Below are 22,228 nucleotides of genomic sequence, written 5' to 3'. Positions count from 1 at the left end.
GCAGGACTGACCTCCGGACCCCCAGCACCAAGCCTTGTGGCCACAGCAGGCACAGGCCGGGCTCCCATCACACATACACGCACACACACACGCACACGCACTCACACATGCACTCACACACACACACTCATCAGAGGGAAGCAAGTGCCCGGGAGAGCGATGCACTGTCAACGCTGCTCCCTAGGAGACCAGACCCAGGCGCTGTCCAGATGAATAGGTAGTATGGAAACAGAACTATTCAACAGAGCAGCCTGGCCAGCACTCCATAGAGCGTTCAGCCCAGGAGGTCTTCAGTAGATACATACTCTCCATGAGGACTGGGAAAGTCATACCCCTGGAAAACCGTGGGGAGTAGGATCCTGCATCCACGTGAACAGAGAAGTAGCTGCTGCAAGACGGCCCAGATCAGGCCAGCTTCAACGTACCAAGGCAGGCTTTCCACTCACAGCGGAGTCTGAGATTCATCGTGTGGTTCTCCTCGAGTACCAGGTCCGGGGCTGGCTTTCCTGTTGGCTGCACTGCCTCTGCGGAGCCCGGCTGGCACCACAGGGCCCTGGATAGCTTACCCATCTCAGATGACTTACCCAGGGCCCATCTCCATTCCCAGCCACCAGCAAGGGTGGGCTGGGGGCCACAGCAACCTTTCTACCTCGATGTTCCCCTAAGAGCTTGTCGTGGCTCTATTTTCAAATAAAAGAGTCAACCTCTTCTTACACCTGGGTACATGGTGAGCACATAACATCCTCCATATTCTTCCTGAATATATTAAGTAGAAAAAGAATGGTGTATCTTTTATATGCAAAGACCATCTTCCTGTGCTGAGAGGTGTCTCTTAAGGAGTCAATAATTAATCTCTTCCTAAACTGGCTGTCTAGGTACCTATAAAATTGAGTAGGATAAAGTATTCATTTGCCATGCTACATTAAAAAGCCATAAAATATATTTTATTTAAAAATTCTTATTGAGAAAATGTTAGCCTGTCCTGCTGCAAAGCAGTTAAGAACTAATAATCACCTCAGAATACCTCCTTTTTAAAAAGCTATCAGATCACACAAGAGCTAATTTATTCATTTTACTTTCTCAAGTAAAATCCATATGAACTGTTTATACTTACTAGTTATCATTTCATGAGCATTAATATAAGATATTAGTGTTTCTCATGAAAAGTTTCAACTGTTTAAGTGACACTACACTCCTCTAGAAAATATAAAACGGCGTACAGATTTTCTGCATTTAAGGAAACACTTTCACATACACTGGGTGCAGTGTACATTTATTTGTGTTTCTATCACACGGAACCTCAACATCATGTATAATTACAGTGTGCCAATAAAAGTGTATTAAAAAAAAAGAAGAAAACAAAGCCCCTTAGCTCTTCCTGCAGACACCCTGTCCACAGTTCTAGACACCACAGGACAGTTCCCGAGTTTCAGTATAAATCTAACTGCTTACATCAAGAGGGAAAATGTAGCCATACTCATGGCTCTAAGGAGGGAAATTTCAACTTTCTTGGGTCTCAGAGAATGAAATTATATGAAGCATTCACAGTGATTAGTGATATTTCATCATCTCTTTGTATAAATTATCTGTTCTCTTATCTGGCCATGCCCAGTGGCTTTAATGGCATCCGGATGTTGGATTTTATTAGTGAATGGGGCCATTTTAGGGCTGTGGAATGCACTCTATCTAATATCTGATGGAATATGAATTGATCGAAATCTACAAAAGAGATAAAGTATGGACTAGAAAGTAGTTTTGTTGTCTGAAAACATATTACAGGCCGTTCATTTAGTCTTGACCATCTTCTCTGGACTCTACTTTTCTCAAACCTAGGCCTCTCTGCCCTCACCCATTTTTTGTCTTTCCTTTTATCGTTTGTAGCTGGATGCTGTATTTGTTTGATTCAAATCCTGCACAAGAAAATTAACTAATTGTTACTTATTTGCATAATTATTTTCTTATAATGTTTCTTCTACTATGCTTTAAACTTTTGACATCCTGAGAGTTCTCTCCAGTGTTAGATATTTGTTAATTTCTTTTTTATTTCCTTTTTCTTTTTCTTTGTGGTACTAGGAATTGAACTCAGGGCCTTCTACCTCTGAGCTACACTTCCATCTCTATTTTAATTTTTAGTTTGAAACAGGGCCTGACTAAGTTGCAGAGGGCCTTGCTAAATTGTTGATACTGGCTACAAACATGTCAATCCTTCTGTTTTAGCCTCCCAAGTACTGGGATTACAAGTGTGCACCACTACACCAGGCTTAAATAAATGTTTAATTCATTCAGTCAATAAACATCTTACTAGGTCGAGCGTGGTGACACATGCTTGTGATCCCACACTTGGGAGGCGGAGACAGGAGGATCGCGCAGGTTAGAAGCCAGCCTCATTGGCTTAAGAGACCCTGTTGCCAAATAAAATATAAAAAATAATTTAAAAAATAAACATCTTAGTAGCCCTAAATGTGGCAGGCATTATGCTAGGAACTGGGAATTCAAAGCAAGAAAGGCATAATCCTGCCTCACAGAGCTGGGAAGAATGAGATTGCTGTGGTCTGCGCGTGTCTTCTCCCCAAGTTTATGCTGACACTGTCACCCTCCGAGTGGTGTCAGTCAGTGTTGGGGCATTTGGAGGGAGTGGTGAGGCCCTGAGGGTGGGGCTCTTACTGGAAATGCCCAGGAGAGCTGCTCTGCCCCTTCCACCCTTAAGGACGCAGCAAGACGGCAGCCTCTTGGAATCACGAAGCAGGCACCCAACCCTGTTGGCACCCCTGAGTTTAGAGTTCCCCTTCTCAGAACTCTGAGAATGGAGTGTTTGTTGTATAGGAGTGCCCAGTTTTTGACACTTTGTTACAGCAGCTGAACTAAGTACATACTCAACTAAGCATTGTAGAGCTATGCCTGGCATTTTTAGAGAAGTCTTTGGAAAGAGAATTCATTTGAACATGAGTGGTGGGAGTGTTGGGGAAGGGTGGGGATCCCTAAGTCAGATCGTAAGGCAAGAACAGAACTTAGCATCTGAAGGAGGAGTTGTGGTGGAGGCATACACAGCACATTTCAGACAGAAAACAAAAACCCAAAAGACAAAAAAGCAAAACCTAGACAAAGATCAGAAAGTAAGAAATAAAATGAAAGTCCAAACAGTTTTGTATTAGGGATAAACTAGAAGCCAAGAAGTGATGAGTGAGTGATTTGAGGACTCGAGACCCATGCCAAGAAATGTTTTTAAGACCTTATATGCTAGAGGAACTGAAAAATCAATGAAGAGCTAACACCCATTGTTGAGATCATCCAGGCGTCCATCCCTGTATCTACTGAGTCAGCCATGCATGCATCCATCTATGAACCCATTCCTCTGTCCATGCATCCATTGAGCTCTCCATCCATGTGTCCATGCATACATCCAGTCCATTCATTCACCCATCTCTCCATGCCTGCATCCATTCATCCACATGTCATCCACACATCTCTCCATCATGCATCCACCTATCCATGTGTCCATGAATCCCTCCATGGATCCATTCATCCATCTGTGCATGCATCTATCACGCCATACACTCAGGTATCCATCCATCCATCCATCCATCCATCCACATACCCACACATGTATCCACGCATTGATATATCCACCCACCCCTCCATCCATGCATCTATACCTCCATCCATGTCAAGGGAGGCCTTTCCTGTTGTCTGTCGTATTTTTTCAGCTCTTAACACAGAGTGCATAATCAGTACATATTTCTTACACTTTAAATACAACAAGTTAATGTTTATCAAATGCCTGTAATGAGCAGCACTGGAAACACAATAGATAATGAATTTTCTCAGCAAAGGACGGGAGCCTGGGGTATAAGTAGGGAGGCTCTCATAGCAGAAAGAAATGAAAGCCTGAAAGTTAAAAGGAACAGATCTTTGCAATCAAGTGGCCTTGGAGATGGAAGAAAGGAAGAAGTCAAGGATCCTTTTATATTTATGGCCCAGGTGACTGGTGACACCAAGTGAGACAGAAATATCAGAAGTAGAAGCAGACTTTGGAGAAAAGAATATGAAATAAATTCTGCAAATGTGAACATTGAACTTCTTCTGGTACAGCTAGGAAGGACTGTTCAAAAAGCAGTGGAAGATATCTAGACTGGAGTCACTGGTTTGGAATATATTAGCTTGCATATGGTTATTTTTTTTTTTCAAAGCTAGAAGATGTATATTTTCTGATTTCAAACCATATAAAGCTACAATAATTGAAACAGTGTAGTACTGTTCTAAAGGCAGATATATAAACCATTGGAGCTAAATAAAAGCCTAGAGATAAATTCTTCCATACATTGTCAAGTTATTTTTGACAAGATTTCCATGAACTTTTGGTGGTGGAAATACTAGTCTTTTAACTAAATATTGTTGAAAAATAATAATTACATGGAAAAGAATAAAATTGGACCCTTACTTAACACATATACAAATATTAACTCAAAATAGATAAAAGACCTAAATATAAATCTTAATATTATAAGCTTTTAGAAGAAAATCTGGGTCATAAAACCTCACAACATTGAAATTGGAAGTGATTTCTTGGATATGATTTCAATGGCATAGGCAACAAAAGGGTAAATAAACTCCCTAAAAAATAAAAAAATATTGTATATCCAAAGACAATGTAAACAGAGTTAAAAGTTACTGATCCTCTTCCAAGAGTTCCTCCTATGACCCATTTCTCCCTAACTCTCACAAATTAGGGAAAGCATCTGATTTCTTATTTTTTGTGCCTGACTAATCTCACTTAGCATAATGTCCTCCAGTTCCATCCATTTCCCTGAAAATGATGTAATTGAGTTTTTTTTGATGGCTGAGTAAAATTCCATTGTGTACATATCCCACAGTTTTGTAATCCATTCGTCTGTTGATGGACATCTTGGCTGGTTCCATAGTTTGGCTATGGTGAATTGTGCAGCTATGAACATGGGTACACATGCATTAGTTTGGTAGTTTGGTTTCTTTTCTTTTGGATAGATACCCAACAGTGGTATTGCTGGATCAAATGGTAGATTTGTTCCCATTCTTCTGAGGATTCTCCATACTGTTTTCCAAAGTGGTTGCACTAATTTGCAATCCCACCAACAATGTCTTAGAGTTCCCACTTCTCCACATCCTCGCCAGCATCTGTTGTTGTTTGTGTTTTGAATGATGGGCATATGGTTATTGAATCATGAGATTAGAGAAAATCATTCAGAGAAAATGAGCAGAGAATAGGAAAAGCCAAGTATCAGGCTTCAGATCAGCCAAGGATTGGGTCCCAAGGAACGGCAACATTTCAGGGGTGAATACAGGATGGTGGAGTGAGTAATGAGGTGTAGTGAATACAGGAAGGTGGAGTACATTGTTACAGAAATAGCAGTCATCATGAGCAGGGGGCGAGGAGAGCTGGGGTGCACATCCTACGGAACCTCAGAGAGCACAGACATGCCTCGAGGTGGGACACCTAACAGAATCAACCGCTACAGAAAGGTATCAATTAAAATTAGGCAATTTGGAGGTCATTAGTAAATTTCTAAAATAGTTTAAAAAATGAGTGTGGCTTGGGAACTGAAACACAGGAGAAGGATTTGAGAAAATCATTGCGGGCTGGTTTCTGACAATTGAGACAAAGATGGAAAGTAGACAGAGATTTTAGAGAAATTTTTAGAATCTGAGCAGATAATCACCTTTTAGGATAGAAAGTAATTACACATGTACTGAAGGACATGACTATGTGCAGACTTCTTACCACGACATACTCGAAGTCTTTGATAGCTTTAACTATGTGGAATAGGTTCTGCTGCAGGCCAGCTCGCACCGACCCTTGCCTGCCCGTGTCCCTGCTCCTGGAACGCCTGTGGCTTTGGGCTTATTCATCAGTTGACTCCGCAGAGCTATTGAGCACCTGCTCTCTGCCAGAATCTGAGGCTCTTGTCTTTTCTAGTTTACGTTTATAGTCAACCCGGCCTCCTCGAATCCTGCCCCCAGGAGTATTATGCATGGTGTGCATAAGCTGCTTCTTTCCCTGGCTAACACCACCCAAGTCTCTCCATTGTCTGGTGCTGATAGTACAGGCAAGGGGATTTGTGGGGAAGGGAAGTTTGACTCAGGATTCTGGAGGTCCAGGGTTGAGAGGCCTCTGGCGATGGCCTTCTTGCCGGCAGAACCTGGATGGCGCAGGGTAGGGGAGAGCAGGTGGGCTCTTTCTTTTCATAAGGCTTGCAGTATGCACTCAGGAGGGCCGTGCCTGGCGACCTCGTACATTCCTCAGCGTGTCCCAGAGGCCCCACCCCTGAACACTCAGTATGTCCATCCTTTTAGTATATCTTATTGTGGGGCTAGAACTGAACACATGGAACTTTGGGGGCCACAAGAAGCCATGCTCAACCACGACAGCCCTTCATGATCACTTGCCTCTGATAAGCTGTATCTTATTTTTTTTTTTGTCTCCATGGTTTTGTCTTATTTAATAATGACATGTGACATGAAGGCACATGGGTCCCTGTTTTCTGTGCCTTCTATATAATGTTTAGAGCCAGTGTTCACTGTGTGTTAGCCAAATTAACATTAAATGAACATATCTATTATAAAAATGGGAAACCATAATGCTTTAACAATAATCTATGCTATTTTCTAAAACATAATCCTCTCTTTGAAAAATATGAATAACTACCATACTTAGGAACTGTGAGATATTCCTGAACATTCATAAATTTTTTCAGTCTGTCCCATTGAGTTGTTGTGAGATTGAACGAGACTTTCTATACATACATATTCATATACATGGAAGTATACATGTGTATATGTCAAATCTTGTGAGCAGAGTTCTAAAAGTCAACATATGCTAGCTGTCCCTATTCCACATCCGTGGGAGAATAATGAATTATTCAGAAATGGAGCTAAAACAATTGATAGCTATTGGGGAGAAATTATATTTCTTTGCTAAACAACGTTCCAGAATGAAGCGCTAGACCTCACCATGCATTTTCCCAGGGATTTTCCAGCGTGTCGTCCTCCCGGTTCCTTGGTCCTTGAGCCGCCTCCTCCCTCTGGCCATGTGTCAGGGCCACTATCGTTCCCGCTGGATTCCGTGCAGTAGTTTTTCTCCCCATCTCTCTCTTTAGTCTTCTGCCCCTTGCCCAGAACTGATCTCTCTTAAGCACAGTAAGGCCACGTGGCTTCCCTGCTTGGAGTCCTCCAGGACCACGCTTTGCCTTCAGAGTAAACCCAGGGCTGTGTGAGGCCCCAGCTCTCAGCTGCCCTCCTGCCTGGGGCACTGGGAGTCGAGGCCACACCCATGGTGGGCAGCACCCTGCCAGGGGCTAGCACTGCCCCAGCGGGAGACACCAGCCAACTCCTCTGCTCTGAGGGGAAAGAAAGTACTTCCCTTCCGATGCCCCGTCCTTGGGGTCCCCTCATCTTCCTTGGGTGTTAAACTCCTGGCCAGCACCCCAGCCAGGAACTAGAGTGGCAAGATTTGGAGGTGGGAGGCCCCCAGATGGAGGATTGCTGCAGAGCTAGCAGGCAGACGACACACAAAACGGCCCCACAGTGGGCCCCGCAGGGAAAGCGGTCCTCACTTAGAGGATCTTGAGCAGTCTTCCGCGACCATCCCGTCTCCTTCCAGGCTATTTTCGTGAAGTTTTCAGAGTACTTCAACAGCAGTCTTCTTGGACCATAATATTGTTGGACTGGTTTACATCATCACCCCTGTTTGATTAGCATCTCTACTAGGGCAGGATTGGGTTGTGTAGGGATCATTAGTGTGTATATTTCTAAGTACCGAGAAAAAAAATAATCTGGAGTTTGCCCAAAAAGGCAAAATAAAACAAAACAAGTAGAATTCCATAAGAGAATGAGTCAGCTTTCCAGCAAAGAGGATGCTGTCAACTTCCCCAGGAGGTCCACACGCACATGTTCAATGGCAGAGGGGTTGGTCCTCACCCTGGTGAGACCACCCCTGCTCTGCCTGTCCTCACACTAAACAACCTGTGCGAAGATCGTTTTCTACACCTGTTCACAGCTGCGCCATGAGCCCTTCGTGATACGCCAGGAGTGACAGGAGCCAGCTATCTGCAGGCGCCGCAGCGGGCTCCCACGGGCTAAGCGCTGGCCACGCCACGCGCCGTCCACTCCGTAGGTTCTACTCAGTTTCAAAAATAATCACCTAATGCCTTTTTCTTTTTTCTTTTTAAACTTTTTGAAAATTTTCAGTTTTGAACTAGAATTTTCCATGCCTGGCCTTGAAGTAAGAAGGAATTAATTTTGGAAAGGCTTAGGGATAAAATGTTCAAATGGGTAAGACCTAGGAAAGAGCAAGAGAAGTTATTTTTAAGTGGTGGAAGGTGGATTCGAACAACTTACACTTGAATGAACTCTAAAAGTCAGATTTTTCCATCATCAGGCTTTTACTAAGGAAGCTCCTCATCAAGTGTTTACAGTATAAGCCTGTTGTAATATTTTCTTAGATCAGCTAATTGAGAATGGCACAAATAAATGACAGCACTGACTTCAGTGAAAGATCTTTTCTTTTCCCAGATATTTCTGAATTTCTTCTTTGCCACTAAGAACTAATTCTGCCTTTCTCTTGAAATCTTATTTGAATCTACGTCCGCTTTAAAACTGTGATACATTCATGAAATATATTTTGAATTTTCTTAATTTTGAGTTGAATTGCTATGTGAGAGAGTTCCTCAGTTATTTGACTTATATTTACTTCACAACTTGGGGCCGCTTTCGACAAAACTAGTTCTTAATATTCTGTGCCTGTGCAAATTGTAACAAGGTAGACCCGTGCACGTTATGTGTCCACGGACTGGGGGGAGAGGACAGTACTGGCATCCTTGTGTCTCCTTAGAAGGCACCCTTTTGTAATCTGTTAGCATGCCCGGCATGATTGTATATTTGTATTTTGGAAATTACGTATGATTAAGGATGTATTCCGGCCGCAGGAGTCATTCTGCTTCCTGTATCCAGTCTTCTGTTGCTCCAGCTCGCTTAAAACCAACTATGTACATAGATAGCTGTATGTGGTACGGATACTCTGAGCTCATCAGGGCGGCCGTGACACAGTGCTGTAGATTAGGTAGCTTAGACCAAGGAGCGCCGCCCCATCGGGAGGCCGGGAGTGCAAGGTGCAGGTGGAGGCGGGTTGTTTGTGACATGCCCTCTCCTTGGCCTGTGCGTGCACCCTCACCTGGTCTTCAGAGGTTCTTTGTGCTGTCCTCATCTCTGCTGCTAACACAGGCACCTGTCATATTTGACTGAGGCCCGCCAGGTGACGTCAGCTAACCTTACTCACCTCTTGAAAGGCCTAGCTCCGAATGCAGTCACACACTGAGGTCCTACTTAGAATGTCAGCACATCGTGGAGGGCTCAGTTCAACACATTACACCATGTACAGTGTTTACCTTGTACAAATGCTCCATTTATGTCTGTTACATACAGAAAATATACATATATATGTAGGTATCCCGCACGGCATGAGTATGATGTAACATTTATATATGTGTGCTCTAAAGCAGATAACTATGCGAATCTCATTAATGGGCATTCATGAACTCCAGAAATGATAAAGACAAAGTTCTAAGATGTGATTGTAATACTATTCTGGGGCAGTCTGGATTTTAATATAGACTTATAATTCATCAGTAAGACTTATAAGCTACCAATGCATAAGTATTCAAAATACTTTTTGTTTGCTGTCAGTCCAAACATACAACTAGGTCTGTGTTGCTGAAATAGACATCCAGGTCATCTTTAAGACCTCTTAATATTTAACCTCTTTATTTTCAATCTATTTTTATTATTTTTATTTTACTTTTATGTGAGGTTGGAGAGTGAAACAGGGGCATTCTATCTCCGAACTATGCCCCCCGCCCCCAGCCCTATTTTTTTATTTTTTATTTTGAAACAGAGTCTCACCAAGTTGCAGAGGGCCCTCACTAAGTAGCTAAGGCTGACTTGGAACCTGCAATCCTCCTGTCTCAGCCTCCCAAGGACTGAGATGACAAGCGTGCGCCACCACTGCCGGCTTATATTTTTCTTTTTTGAGATAGGTTGTTGCTAAGTTGCTGAGGCTGGCCTCAAACCTGTGATCCTGCTGCCTTAGGCTCTCACGTAATGGGATTGCCGGCGGCGTGGCTCATGCCCGGCTCAGCTGAACCTCCGTAATGTTTGTTCAACCCTTACTTCTCGCCTCCCGCCTTGTATTACATTCCCCTTGACCTTGACCCTGCACGTCGCCTGCCTGCCGGCCTTCCACTGTGGCCACGCCTCGCGGCTGGCATCCTCTCTGGCCTCCGCAGGGACACTCTACGCTCCGGCCTTGGTTGGTTCCACCCGTGCGGCCTGCCCCCAACGCTGCGGGCCTTCAGAGCCAGGCTCCTGTCACCTCTCACGGTCTCTGAAGAGCTCACCCTTCATTCCCGTAGCACTCCCTGATAGTCACAGGACTCCGATAAGCACAGAACTAGAAAGGACAGATGCTCCATGCACGCCGACCGAGGTTTGCTTTGTTACACCGATTTGTCTCTGATGGCACCCGGTGGAGTTCAAGTCACATGGCAGATATTATAAGTGCTTATTAATTGATTAATTTACAACAGGGAAAGGAAATTACGGAGAGTGAATTATCCCCGTGAAGAGCACCACTGCCTCTACACTTTTGCTTCAGCTAATTTTCAGATTATGTTCATTAGATGAGAAATACAAATGAGTTACATCATTGTAAGCATTTAAATTGTCAATTCTAATTGTCATGTCATAATAACATTTGCTATTTTAGTTAGCATGTATAAATACAAATTTAGCTTTTAAACGTTTACATTTCCCTTTATAAAATCGGATAATTTTGTAGGTGAAGTAGTTTAAAACACCAAGTGGTAAAGCCCTGTCATGTGACACGAGTCCTGTAAGCTTCCCCCTTCTGCTGGCTCCTGTCAGGAGCACACGAGCATGCCGTGACTGCCCCACATCCACCTGTTTGTACAGTCTCTGAATCGCCCATCTCCTGCTAGCGACTGCTTTGGGTTTTCTGCTCCAGCGGTTCTCAAATGTGAACACGCAAATCACCTGGGAATCTCGTTAAAGTCTAACTTCTGATGAAGAAATGAAATGCTTCCTGGTGTACGAACTCTCCAGATCTTAGCGGCATCTGGCGCAGGCTTTCCTGTGGACAGGCAGGCAGGGGGCCCGGCTCAAGGCCTTGGGGCACTGCAGGCGGCCCAGGCTCCCAGGCTCCCCTTCCTGGGATCTTGCAGGCCTTGTTCCTGTGCTCGCTGGCCCTGTTCTACTCTGCTGGCTGCTCCAGGACAGCTCACCACCTAGGTGCTGGCTGCAGCGAGGAGGCCGGGGCACGTCTTTCTGTAACAGCCTGGAGAGCAAAAGTCCTCTGGTGGCCACCCTGGGCGTTAGGAGGAGGCTGGCAGGTCCAGTCCACATCCCAGGGCGGCTTGGGACTCCGCTGGGACCCAGAGGAGTGGGGAGTGGCTGGGTTTCTGTTATTCAGAGTGCAGGGTGGACTCTGCAACCCCTGGGGGCTGCCGGCCCTGCTCTGCAGGATCTTCACTTGAAGGGCACAGGGCTATACTTCTTGCCCCAGGGCCTCGCTTAGAGCTTTCTCTCACTCTCCAGGATGGCATTCATCCCAAGAAGGGTTTCTTGTTCACCAGCACTGCACGCTAAGTTACCAGTGGCCTCCGCTTCACTAGCTCAGCATTTAAACATTGACCATTCTATCCCAGTGGCCTTTGCTTGGCTTTTGGAACACCACGCCAACGTTTCTTCGGTCTGTTCTGCTAGGTTTCTTTCTCTGACCATAGAGGTACAGTCACCATCCAGTCCTTGGGCGTCTTTTTATAAATCTACAGCTGGCTTCTAAATGGTGCCCTCAGGGGTTAGAGGTTTATATTTCAGACACATGCTAAGCACTCTCAAATGTCTGTCACCTCTGTGGACTTCTCCCTAGAATTCCAACATATGTATCCAAGGTCTAATAACCCCTCCATTTGGAGGTCTAAAGTAATTTCAGACTCAAAATGTTCAGAACAGACCTTTCTGGTCCTTTCACTGTGACTTTCCTGTTGGGATGACAGGTCCATTTCTCAACTCGGTAGCTCAGGATTGGTGGGGTCCTCGGCTAACACGATGGAAAAGAATTTTAGCACACCCCCGTCAGAAACATCAAGGTTTACTTCAGAAGGCAGAACATACACATTCAAGGCAGATGTGGGCCATCTCAAGAGGGAGAGAAACCTCTTGGGTGGCGCAGGGCTCTTTTCTCAAGGGGACTTCCATGAGGGGTGGGCTACAGGAGGCGTGAGGATGATCTCGTCCTGTAGCCTGGTGGTCTGGTGACCTGGTCAGCTATAGGGAGGACGAGGCAGTTTCTGCTGGCTTGGCCATCCCCAGGGTCCTGAGACTGATCGAGGTCTTTGCTCTCTGATCAACAAATGAGCTGGAGAGGGTCCTAAATTACAGGCTCCTTGAGGTATCCTATCCGTCTTATCAACAAGGCACAGAGTAATTATAGTTTCTTTCAGTTAACTCTAGAATCTATAGATTTCTCAGAAATTTTGGAGAGGCAGGCCGGGAAAGGAGAGCTGGTTTGGGGAGTAAAGATGGAGGTACTTTAGCACCACGTTCTTATATTAGAGTTTTCTTCTGCATTCCCTTTCTATTGCTGTCTGTCTCCTTTTTACCTTTTTGTTTCTTGTACCCGACATTACCCCCATCCCTCGCTCAACCTGGACCATAACTCCAAATCCAGCCAAGAGTGCTCTGTCAGGCAGCTGCTCAAGGGAAGACCCGGGAGCTGCCCAGCATTCTGTCTCCTCCCCTGTGTAAACAGCTATTAAGTTTTGTCAGCCCCACCCTTAAATATCACTTAAATCTCCATTGCTTTCCATCCCACGGCACCACTGGGGTCCAGTTGCAGCATCTGTTTATGAGTTGGTTACAGCTCATAGTCCCAGTGAGCTCACTCCAGCAGCCCTTCCCCACATTTTGGGCGTCTTTTGCCCTGTAGCATAAAGCTTATGCTCCTCGGTGCTGCTTGTAGATGCACACAAAGCCACCTAGCTCCTCCATAGCCCAGCAGTCGGTCCTTCCAGAACAACTCTCTGTAGATCAGCAGATCCACGGAGCAGACCCGGGGCTAGGTACAGAGCTTCCCTCTGACTTGGAATCATCGTGAACATCTTTGCTCATCTGGCTTTCATGTATTTCAGATTTCAATATAAATATACCTTCTTCTTGATTTCTTAGGCCGGGTTTGGGCCCCCACAATACAATCCACAGCGTTCTCTACCTCCCCCCCGAAATGTCAGTGCATTCTAAACTAATCAGTCACTTACCTTTTCCTACCATAACTATAAGCTCTGGGAAGGCCAGATCAACAGAGGTGGACTCAGGTATTTTGAAGCCTAAAACATGTGATTTGAGGAAAAACATGTGATTTGAGGAATACTCTTTAGAATAAAAATGCAGCACACACATATTTATTTATAACAGTAAATCATAATGAGATATAATATCGAGGAAACTGACAAATATAAAAGTATTTGATCTCATGAACAAATTGCCTGGGGGCATTTCCAGAACCCCAAGGCTTAAGCTTCAGTAAATTTCCATAATCTACGTGTTTGTCTTTTCAAAACTCTCTTTCTAGTCTTCAGAGCAATGCTTACCATGCAGCAGGCACTCATTGAGTATTTTTAATGACTGTATAACTGAGTTATCTGAAGTTATAATTTTATCATGTAACATTCAGCAAGTTTATTTATGAACTAGATTTTTTTTTAATGTGTTTTTAGCTAGGCATGGTAGTGCATGCCTGTAATCCTAGTACTTGGGAGACTGAGACAGAAGGATTGCATGTTTGAAGCCAGCCTCAGCAACTTAACAAGGCCCTCTGGAACTTAGAAACTGTTTCAAACAAGATTAAAAACAATAGAAGATAGAACTGGAGGTATAACCCAGAGGTAGAAAACCCCTGGGGTTCAGTCTTCAGTATCATCACACACACAAGTGTTTATATATTACAAAATTGTTCTTGTATTTATTACTTTCAATTATTTGCTATGGTCATATTTCAAATGAGTAATAATGCTCATTGTTGGTTAGGTCATTAGCATATTAGTGGGATTTATGCAAAAATTCTGTTGCACCTCTTTAGTAAGGGAAAACAAAACTCTTGATTTGCATTAAATATGCAGATTAATCTCTGTGTGTGCCTGTCTGTGTGTGCCCATTTCTGTAGCTCCCATAATAAAACTCAAGATTAAATTTAAATTACTATGATTGATTTTTAGATAAAATCCTTTGGGAGCAAATCACCTGATTTTTTTTGTTGTCTTCATAAAATATTCTGTAAACATTTACTTCCGGAATAGTAAAGATGCCAACATTTTATATAACTTGAAAACACATGATTTTGTTTTGTTTTTTTTTTACTATGAATTTGGCCACAAGATATTAGAGATGATTTTAATGTAGGCAGTCATATAGCATTCAAAGATAAGTTACTTTGTTTAAATCTCTCGTGTTTAGCTTGTAAAATAGAAGTAAGTTTAGTTACGTTCTCTTGATAATAATGACACTGTGAATTGGCCAAGGTTTGCCGTGCTCCACAGGCTTGTCAGGCGTGTGTGCGCGCATAAACGTGTGTGTGTGTGTGTGTGTGTGTGTGTGTGTGTGTGTGTGTTATAAAGCAGAGCCCTCTGATCAGTGTGCACTCCCCCCATTCTCCTAAATACACCGTGAAAACAGGATGAGGTTTCCGCCTTAATTGCGTGTGGCTTTTATTTGCGTTCCTCTCCTGCCAGAGCCGTGAAGCGTGCTGGTGAAAGCCTGGACAATTGGGCTTTTCAGTACGTCTCGCAAAGACACACAAAAGCAGGCTATGCGGAGAGTGGATGCGGGAGTTTAATTTGCAGGTGGAGAGTGGATAAAAGGCGCTCACGCCTCTGTTATTCTCCCACTTAGGTGACCCCTACCCCGTCCAGCTGATCCCCACCACCATGGCGGCGGCGGCGGCAGCAACGCCAGGCTTGGGGCCACTCCAACTGCAGGTAAGTCCAGAGGCTGAGGAAGAGCAAGGCTAAGGCGGCGTGGAGCAGCCCTCACCGCTCCCAGCAAGGTAAACTGCCCGCGGCATGAGCGTGGCACCGCTTAGGTTTTAAAGTTTACTTATCCTGAGTTCTCAGCCAAAATCTGAGATGCGAGTTCTTTTCACTTTTTTGGTCCCGTTTTCTGAACTGAAGATAGCTTATTGTAAATTCTTATGACTGAAGGAAGTGAGCTGTAGTTTTGCTTTGATATTATGTATGATAAAATTTCATCACAGAATGGTCCCCAGCAAGATGAAAAGAACAACCGCAAAAAGCCCTGTCAGAGACATTCAGACCCACACACTGAGGCTACCGAACACAGATGTCATTTACAGTTGTTCGCGATGCCCAGTATTATCAGAGCACTCGGGGCGTCCCTTCGTCCCCCTGCTCAGCTGAGCAGGGAAAGGAGAGTGGGTACCCACATGGGCATAAGCGTATCCCAGGAGTCCCAAGTAAGACCCCCCTCGCCCTGAGGAACGCACATCCCTGCACACCCAAGAGCATGCGTGGGCACTTGCCAGGTGTCCAAGCGATTGGAGAAGTTGCGTCTTCGAGGTTGAAAAGACAATCTGTAGAATCGTAGTAACGGTAGCTCTCGTGATCTCCATCCTTGAATCCTCACCCTGCAAAATACCCCGCAGCTTCCATTCTCGTAGACCTTATCATTATACAATTAATGGGAATAGAAGATCACCTAATTTTAGGTGGGTCTCTTGTGCGACATTTTATCTATTCCTCAGCTTGAAAGACACAGTGTGCCTGCAAAGCCAGATATAAAGCAGTTGCACTTAATAAAATTAAATGGTATCATCAAAGTGCATTGTCGTGATAGATGATCTTAGTCTAAAGAAAATGCAGTCTTGCATTAGAGCATCCAAAGGCAGACACACGTGGTCCACACTCGGATTTCTCAAAAGACCTGGTGGGTTTTGAAAGACCAGTTGAGTTTCACAGGAGGAAGTAGCAGTGTGGAAGCTGAGACATACTGTGTTCTACACAGGTTAACACCATTCAGTTCTATTCCACCTTTTCTATAAAAAACTGCACGGTGAGCGTCTGTTTCTTTGAGCTGGAAATACCTTGGGAAGTGTTAGAGGCATGGGGACATGAAAGTAACACAATATTTGTTATCCTTTGAAATGGCCTCTGGGGAGGAGGCACAATGGGAGAAGTGGCTGTAATAGGTGGAAGGAGAGTGGGTGGGGCCACAGGCGGCAGGAAGGGATCCAGCGAGGTCTGAGTGTGTGCCAGGACTGTTAGAACTTAGGATGCTAATTTTCAGAGCAAGTCGGATACTGTCTTACCCCTTCATCGCGGGGCTAGTGAGGACGACGCGGGTCATCCTCTGGGTTCACTGAAGGACCCCAAGAAGCTAGCTTTGCCAGACACTCAATCTCTTGTCCTGTAGTGGTAGTGTTAGAACATTTGAGTTCCCTTCTTATAAGATTTTCTTAAGATTAGAAAATATTTTAAAATTATTTTCTGCTCTTTAACTAGAGTTTAATATGGAAATGGGACAAAATTCTTCTTCTTCTTCTTCTCCTTCTTCTTCTTCTTCTTCTTCTTCTTCTTCTTCTTCTTCTTCTTCTCTTCGCTCTTCTTCTTCTTCTTCTTCTTCTTCTTCTTCTTCTTCTTCTTCTTCTTCTTCTCTTCGCTCTTCTTCTCCTTCTTCTTCTTCTTCTTCTTCTTCTTCTTCTTCTTCTTCTTCTCCCTCTTCCTCCTCCTCCTCCTCCTCCTCCTTCTTCTTCTTCTATCTCTCTCTCCTTCTCCCCCCACCCCCTCCCTGCTTTCTCTCTCTTTGAGATAGAGACTTGCTAAATTGCCCAGGCCAACCTCAATCTACCAGTTTTACTACCTCAGTCTTCCAAGTACCCGGGATTACATATGTGTGCCATCAACCATGGCTTATAAAGTTATCTTTATGTAAGAAATTTTGTACTCATTAAATTTGTGGGTTTTCAGTAGAGTCTCAAATAATCCACCCAGTAGTAGAGTGTGAAAAGTAGCAATTCACAGCTTCTCTACCAGAAAGCCGCTCACTTCTCTTCATGTGCTCACACATTAATTCCGTCTCTGTCTGTCTGTCCATCCGCCTGTCCACCTGTCTGTCTGTTCGCCCATATGTCCGTTTGCTTGTCCACCTGTCTGTCTGACTGTCTGTCCTTCTGTCTGCTTGTCTGTCTGTCTGTCCTCCTGTCTGTCTGTCTGTCTGTCCACTGGGGTACCTGTGCCACTTCCTTTCCTAGTCATTCCTGACACTACATTCACAGACTCCTGAACTTGTTTTCAACATTCTCCAGAAACACCCAACATACCTATTTCTCTTATCTTGCTTTAAAATACCACCCCAATCCTTCTCTTCTTCACAAGCCTACCGACGGGCCAGAGAACACCAAACTAGCAGGTCCTAGCAGAAGGTTGCAGCCTAACGCTCGCAAAGAATCCATCCCAAGCTCCTTAGCCTGTGTCCGAGAGCTCTCATGTGAGTGGGGTGTTCTGCATGAGTCAGATTTACTGTTCTCCAAGCTCTCCTTTGAATCACATTCTACACAATCTCAAGGTCTGAGCGTCCGGGTGCCCCTGTTTCTGAGATCTCATCCTGCTGGAGAACAGTCTCCTTCGCCATGAGGTACCACGTCTTCACCTGGCTCAGCAGACGCCGCTCCTGCGGCTGTGATGGGCCATGGGCAGAGAGGACTGTGAGGCTGGAGAGGGCCTCAGCCTGCCAGCCAGGGGCCTGCGCTCCAGTGCTGCCGGGTTCTAGTCCTGGGGTCTTTAGCACCAGTCATGACTCTTGGTGCTGGCCTCTTGACTTAGTTTTCTGCTGTCTCTGGTTCAGTTTTGCTTGCCTTAGTGTAGGGAGCGGTGGGCTCAGAGGCTTACATCCTGAGCCGCAGTAAAAGGATGAGCTGGGTAGTGGCTGGGAGGCCACAGGGAACGACCGAGTGGAATGCAGTCTTCTAAGTTCACACGCCATCGCAGACGTGGAGAGGCGGGATGGTTCACATATTTTACTTTATTTATTTATTTATTTATTTACTATCTTTTTTGGCGATTGAACCTGAGGGCATTCTACCTCTAAGATATGCCCCCGAGCTCTATTGTTTTTTCTTTATTTTGAAACAGGGTCTCACTAAGTTGCAGAGGGCCTCACTAAATAGCTGAGGCTGCCCAAGAACCTGCGATCCTCCCATTGCAGCTTCCCAAGTACTGGGATTACAGGCGTGCACCACCAGGCCAGCCTGGGTTTGCATATTTTAAGTAAGACGTGAGGGTGTTTCTTTCTCCTCCGGCCCAGAGGTCACGATTCCCTCTGGCCTTGTTAACCACTGTGGCAGTGAGTGGGCATCCCGCGCCCGGCCAGGGTCTGTGGCACACTGTCTCACACGCGGTTCTCTGGTGAGGGCTTCACAAAGGTCATCTCATTCTGTATCTGTTAAAGGACTGACAAAAAAAGAAGACTGAGCCACAGAGTCCAAACTCCAGTTTTCTAAAGCAATTACATTTGCTTCTCCAAGTGCAGGAGATTTTATTTTAAACCTTGGAGACACTGCTCCTTTGAAGACGTTCGCTAACTCAGTAACTGGCTAATCAAATCATAACAATAACACTGGTTAATTGGTACTAACACAAATACTCTGTGTGCTGACCGCACTGGGGTCGCACAGGCATCACAGTGACAGGCCTCTATGTAGATTGGCCAACCCCGGTGCTTCAGTCTGACCACCTAGACCTAAGAAAGGACACTGTGCTGTGTCCCCACCGAGACTGACTTTGTTTACCTACTACTTGGGTTTCCTTTACAATAACCTTTATTTTGCCTATGATTCTTCACACTTGGACAATATTATGATAAGTAAAATCAGAAACTCTATTAAAGAAAGAATAGAGACAAGTAGTCTGTTTTTTTTTTTTTCCTTTGGTGGTACTGGGGTTCCTGGAAGCCCTTCTACCTCTGGGCTACACTCCCAGACCTATTTTATATATTTTTAATTTGGAAACAGGGTCTCTTAAGCCAGCGAGGCTGGCTCTGAACCAGCGTGATCCTCCTGTCTCTGCCTCCCAAGTGCGGGGATTACAAGCATGCGCCACCACGCCCGGCACAAGTAGTCATTTTAAAAGACACACAAAATAGCATGTTTTTAATAAAACCATATTTACGGCTTAACTATGATTTCATATCTTGGGAGATGGTTACCATTATCATAAATACTTTAGGTAAAAAAAATCACCTTTCTGCATACTTTTAAGAATGGTTAAATATTTTTAAAATTGTCATATATATCTTAATTTGTTATGGAAAAATAATTGGCTTAATGTAGGTTACGTATATAAATAATGGCAATTAGCATATTGTGCCAAACACAGTTTTATTTACCTTGTAACAAATCTGTGTCTCCTTCCTGCTTCTGAGTCTTCCCTGAGCTCCTGAGCCACAGAGCCAAGTGCCTGTTGGCTACCAAGAGTAAACAGAGCCGCAGAGAGCCCCAAGCCTTCCAGCGAGGTGCTCATTAGCAACCGTGTTCCCGGCCCAACACTCATTCCCTGGCTTTAGCAAATGACTTGAGCCCATTCCCTAGCAAGGAACAGCAGCACTGACCGTAACTCCTCTTCCTCCCTCTTCCCTGCACTGTTCGCCCCCCCTACTAAGCACATCGGGATTCCACCAGCTCCTTCCACCCTAACTTCTGTTCTTCTACATCAGGGCCCTCACTGCTTTCTGAACTCCCCGCCGTGGCCTCTGGCGGACCTCCGGTCAGTTTGCTCACACTGGTTCACGTGCCCCTCCTGAGGAGCGTCTGTCCATCAATCTGTTCAGGCCAGCTCCCTCCTACGCCTGAGGCATCCCGTAGAAACGGGATGTTCAGGGAAGACCTTGGTGGTTCCATCCTGCTCTCATGTAGGTCCCCGTGTTCCAGGAGCATGCTGTGGCCCACTTCTAGACTATGCCTTAAACCTTGCTTTCTGGCTTCTGCCTGATAACAGCACCCACGACGCTAGCGACTCACCCTGCTCACACTTCACCAAGCGCTTGGGCTTTTACTCCATAAACGTGTTCATTGAAAGGAGGAAGAATGAGTCCTCGCATTACACTTGCTGGAAACTTTGAAGTTATCTGTTTTTCTCAAACAGCTGCCTTGCCATACGATAGTGGGGTGAAGCTCAGTATCAACGGTGAGGTTCCTGTATGGTCTCCCTCTTTTTAAAATAGAGATGGGCAGAAAGTAAATATTCAGAAGCACCACTGCCTCAAAAGGAAAAGCAAGAGCCAGAAAGCAGTTCAATAAGAAAATGCTGCAATTGTGTAATCAGCTAGTATTTAAAGAGAAGACACCTAGGGACGCTCTCATGGGTTTGTGCGCCATGTCGGGAGCTGCAGAATCCCAGTGTCTTTCCTGCCATTTCCCTTCCACCCTCACTAGGCTGTCTTTCCCACAGCACCAGCTCTTCTCTGCTGCTGAGGCGGTAGGCTGGTGCAGGCCTCAGCCTTCCCGGCTGGTGGCTGTGCTTTGCCCAGCCAGCCTATTCAACCACAAAATAACCTTTCCAGGATGCCGACTCCTGAGCTCCCTGACTCCTGAGCTCCCCGTTCCTTTTTTCCCTTGTGGTACCCGCGTCTTGGCTGAGCCGGCGCCTTATGGGCTGCAGCCCTCGTGCACCGTCTGGTCCAGAAGCGCTGTCCCACCAGGACAGGGGTTCGCTATCTGCAGCTGTATCTGGAGGACCACAAGAACACCTCTACATAGCAGATGCTTAATGCCTGTTGGAAAAATGAGAGGCACTGTAATCTCACCACTATTCAGTAGGAGAGCTTCTAATAAAATAGACCAGTGTATGATTAATTTCCAGAGCAAGTTCTATCAGTGTAACAGCCAGGGACCTGGGTTTCTCAGCCCATATCGGCAGGTTCTTAGTGAGCCAGAAAGGCCTCGCTGTCTCCTGCTTCTCCTTCTTGTTACAACCACAGGCTACTGGATAAGGAATGGGCTGAGCGCTGACTGCAGTTTGTCCACTTCCTTCAAAATCATTACAATTTATAAGTAAAAGAGCAAATATTGCAATGTCCAAATATTCCTGTGTCATGTGTGAATACGTGTAGAGACAGACATAAGAGTACGCAGTATGGAGGACGTTTTTATTTGACTTAGTATGTCTTGTCTTGCCAGAACAACCCTGAAGTAAATTATTTATAAGTAATTGAAGGTTATAGTTATTGAAATAGTAACCAAAATAGTTGCCAGGATAGAAGCAGCCAATTAGCAATTTCATGCACCAAGTTTACCGTTCCATCTCCCTCGCATCCTGTCTTTTTGCGTTCCTCTTCTTCTGACTTCTCTTTTTTTCTTCCCACCATAAATCAGGATGTGTGTGTGTGTGTTTATCTGTGTATATGAAGTATTCATAGCATCGGTCGGCCCATTGCTTCATCCTCTTATCATAATGTAGTCAGCGCAATAGGGATTTCGATACTTGTTCTTCTAATCTCTTTTTTAAAAAAGGGGTGTTCATTTAAGTACGACTAGTCTAGCTTCATTTACATATTAAATCATGAGTACAAGTATTTGGACAAAATAAAATTATACTTTGAATTTTGGGGACATTTGTGATTAGAGGAAATCAGCTAAGTGAATCGTCTGTTTCTAATTAATAAAATCAAATGGTGGCGACAGTCCTCTAGCTAATATTTTTCATATTCATTCTTGTTCATTTGCATTTTACTTAATGAACATCATGAATCTTTTAGTAGTGATAGTGGTACTACAGGATCTTATTTCATTTCTTAGCTAGGCTTCTAAGACTTGAAATTAGAAGAAAATATTTACCCACTTATTTCTCACTTTATAAATACAGCATTTGTCTTGGCCAAGATGGTTGCCACCTGTTCTACCTATAGGAAGCCAAAAATGTCGACTCCAACCAGTGATTAACAGTGATAAGCAGAAGGAAAAAAGATTGAAATTCTCCTTGGATGGTCATATTTTACTCAAAATAAGCAAGTAGCATTCAATCATGAATTTTTATTGAATTAATTAAACTTTAAAATAATTTTAGTAGGACTATTTTAAAAATTTATAATAATGTTTCTGGAATGAAGGCCTAAGATTGCA

General features: G+C 44.5%; 1 protein-coding gene across 1 annotated transcript in view; it reads left to right on the top strand.

The window, feature by feature from the left end:
- The window catches only part of SOX5 (SRY-box transcription factor 5), a gene marked incomplete at both ends in the record, with an annotated part of 374,117 nt that overhangs the window by 257,978 nt on the left and 93,911 nt on the right, over positions 1 to 22,228 (top strand). The window contains 1 exon segment of the mRNA XM_080706224.1: positions 14,992 to 15,077. Within this exon segment, the coding sequence (XP_080562350.1) occupies positions 14,992 to 15,077 (86 nt within the window).

The sequence above is a fragment of the Muscardinus avellanarius genome (genome assembly GCF_963383645.1).
Source record: "Muscardinus avellanarius genome assembly, chromosome: 11".
Lineage (NCBI taxonomy): Eukaryota > Metazoa > Chordata > Mammalia > Rodentia > Gliridae > Muscardinus > Muscardinus avellanarius.
Note: the sequence above shows the minus strand (reverse complement) of the source record. Positions and strands in the feature narration are given on the sequence as shown.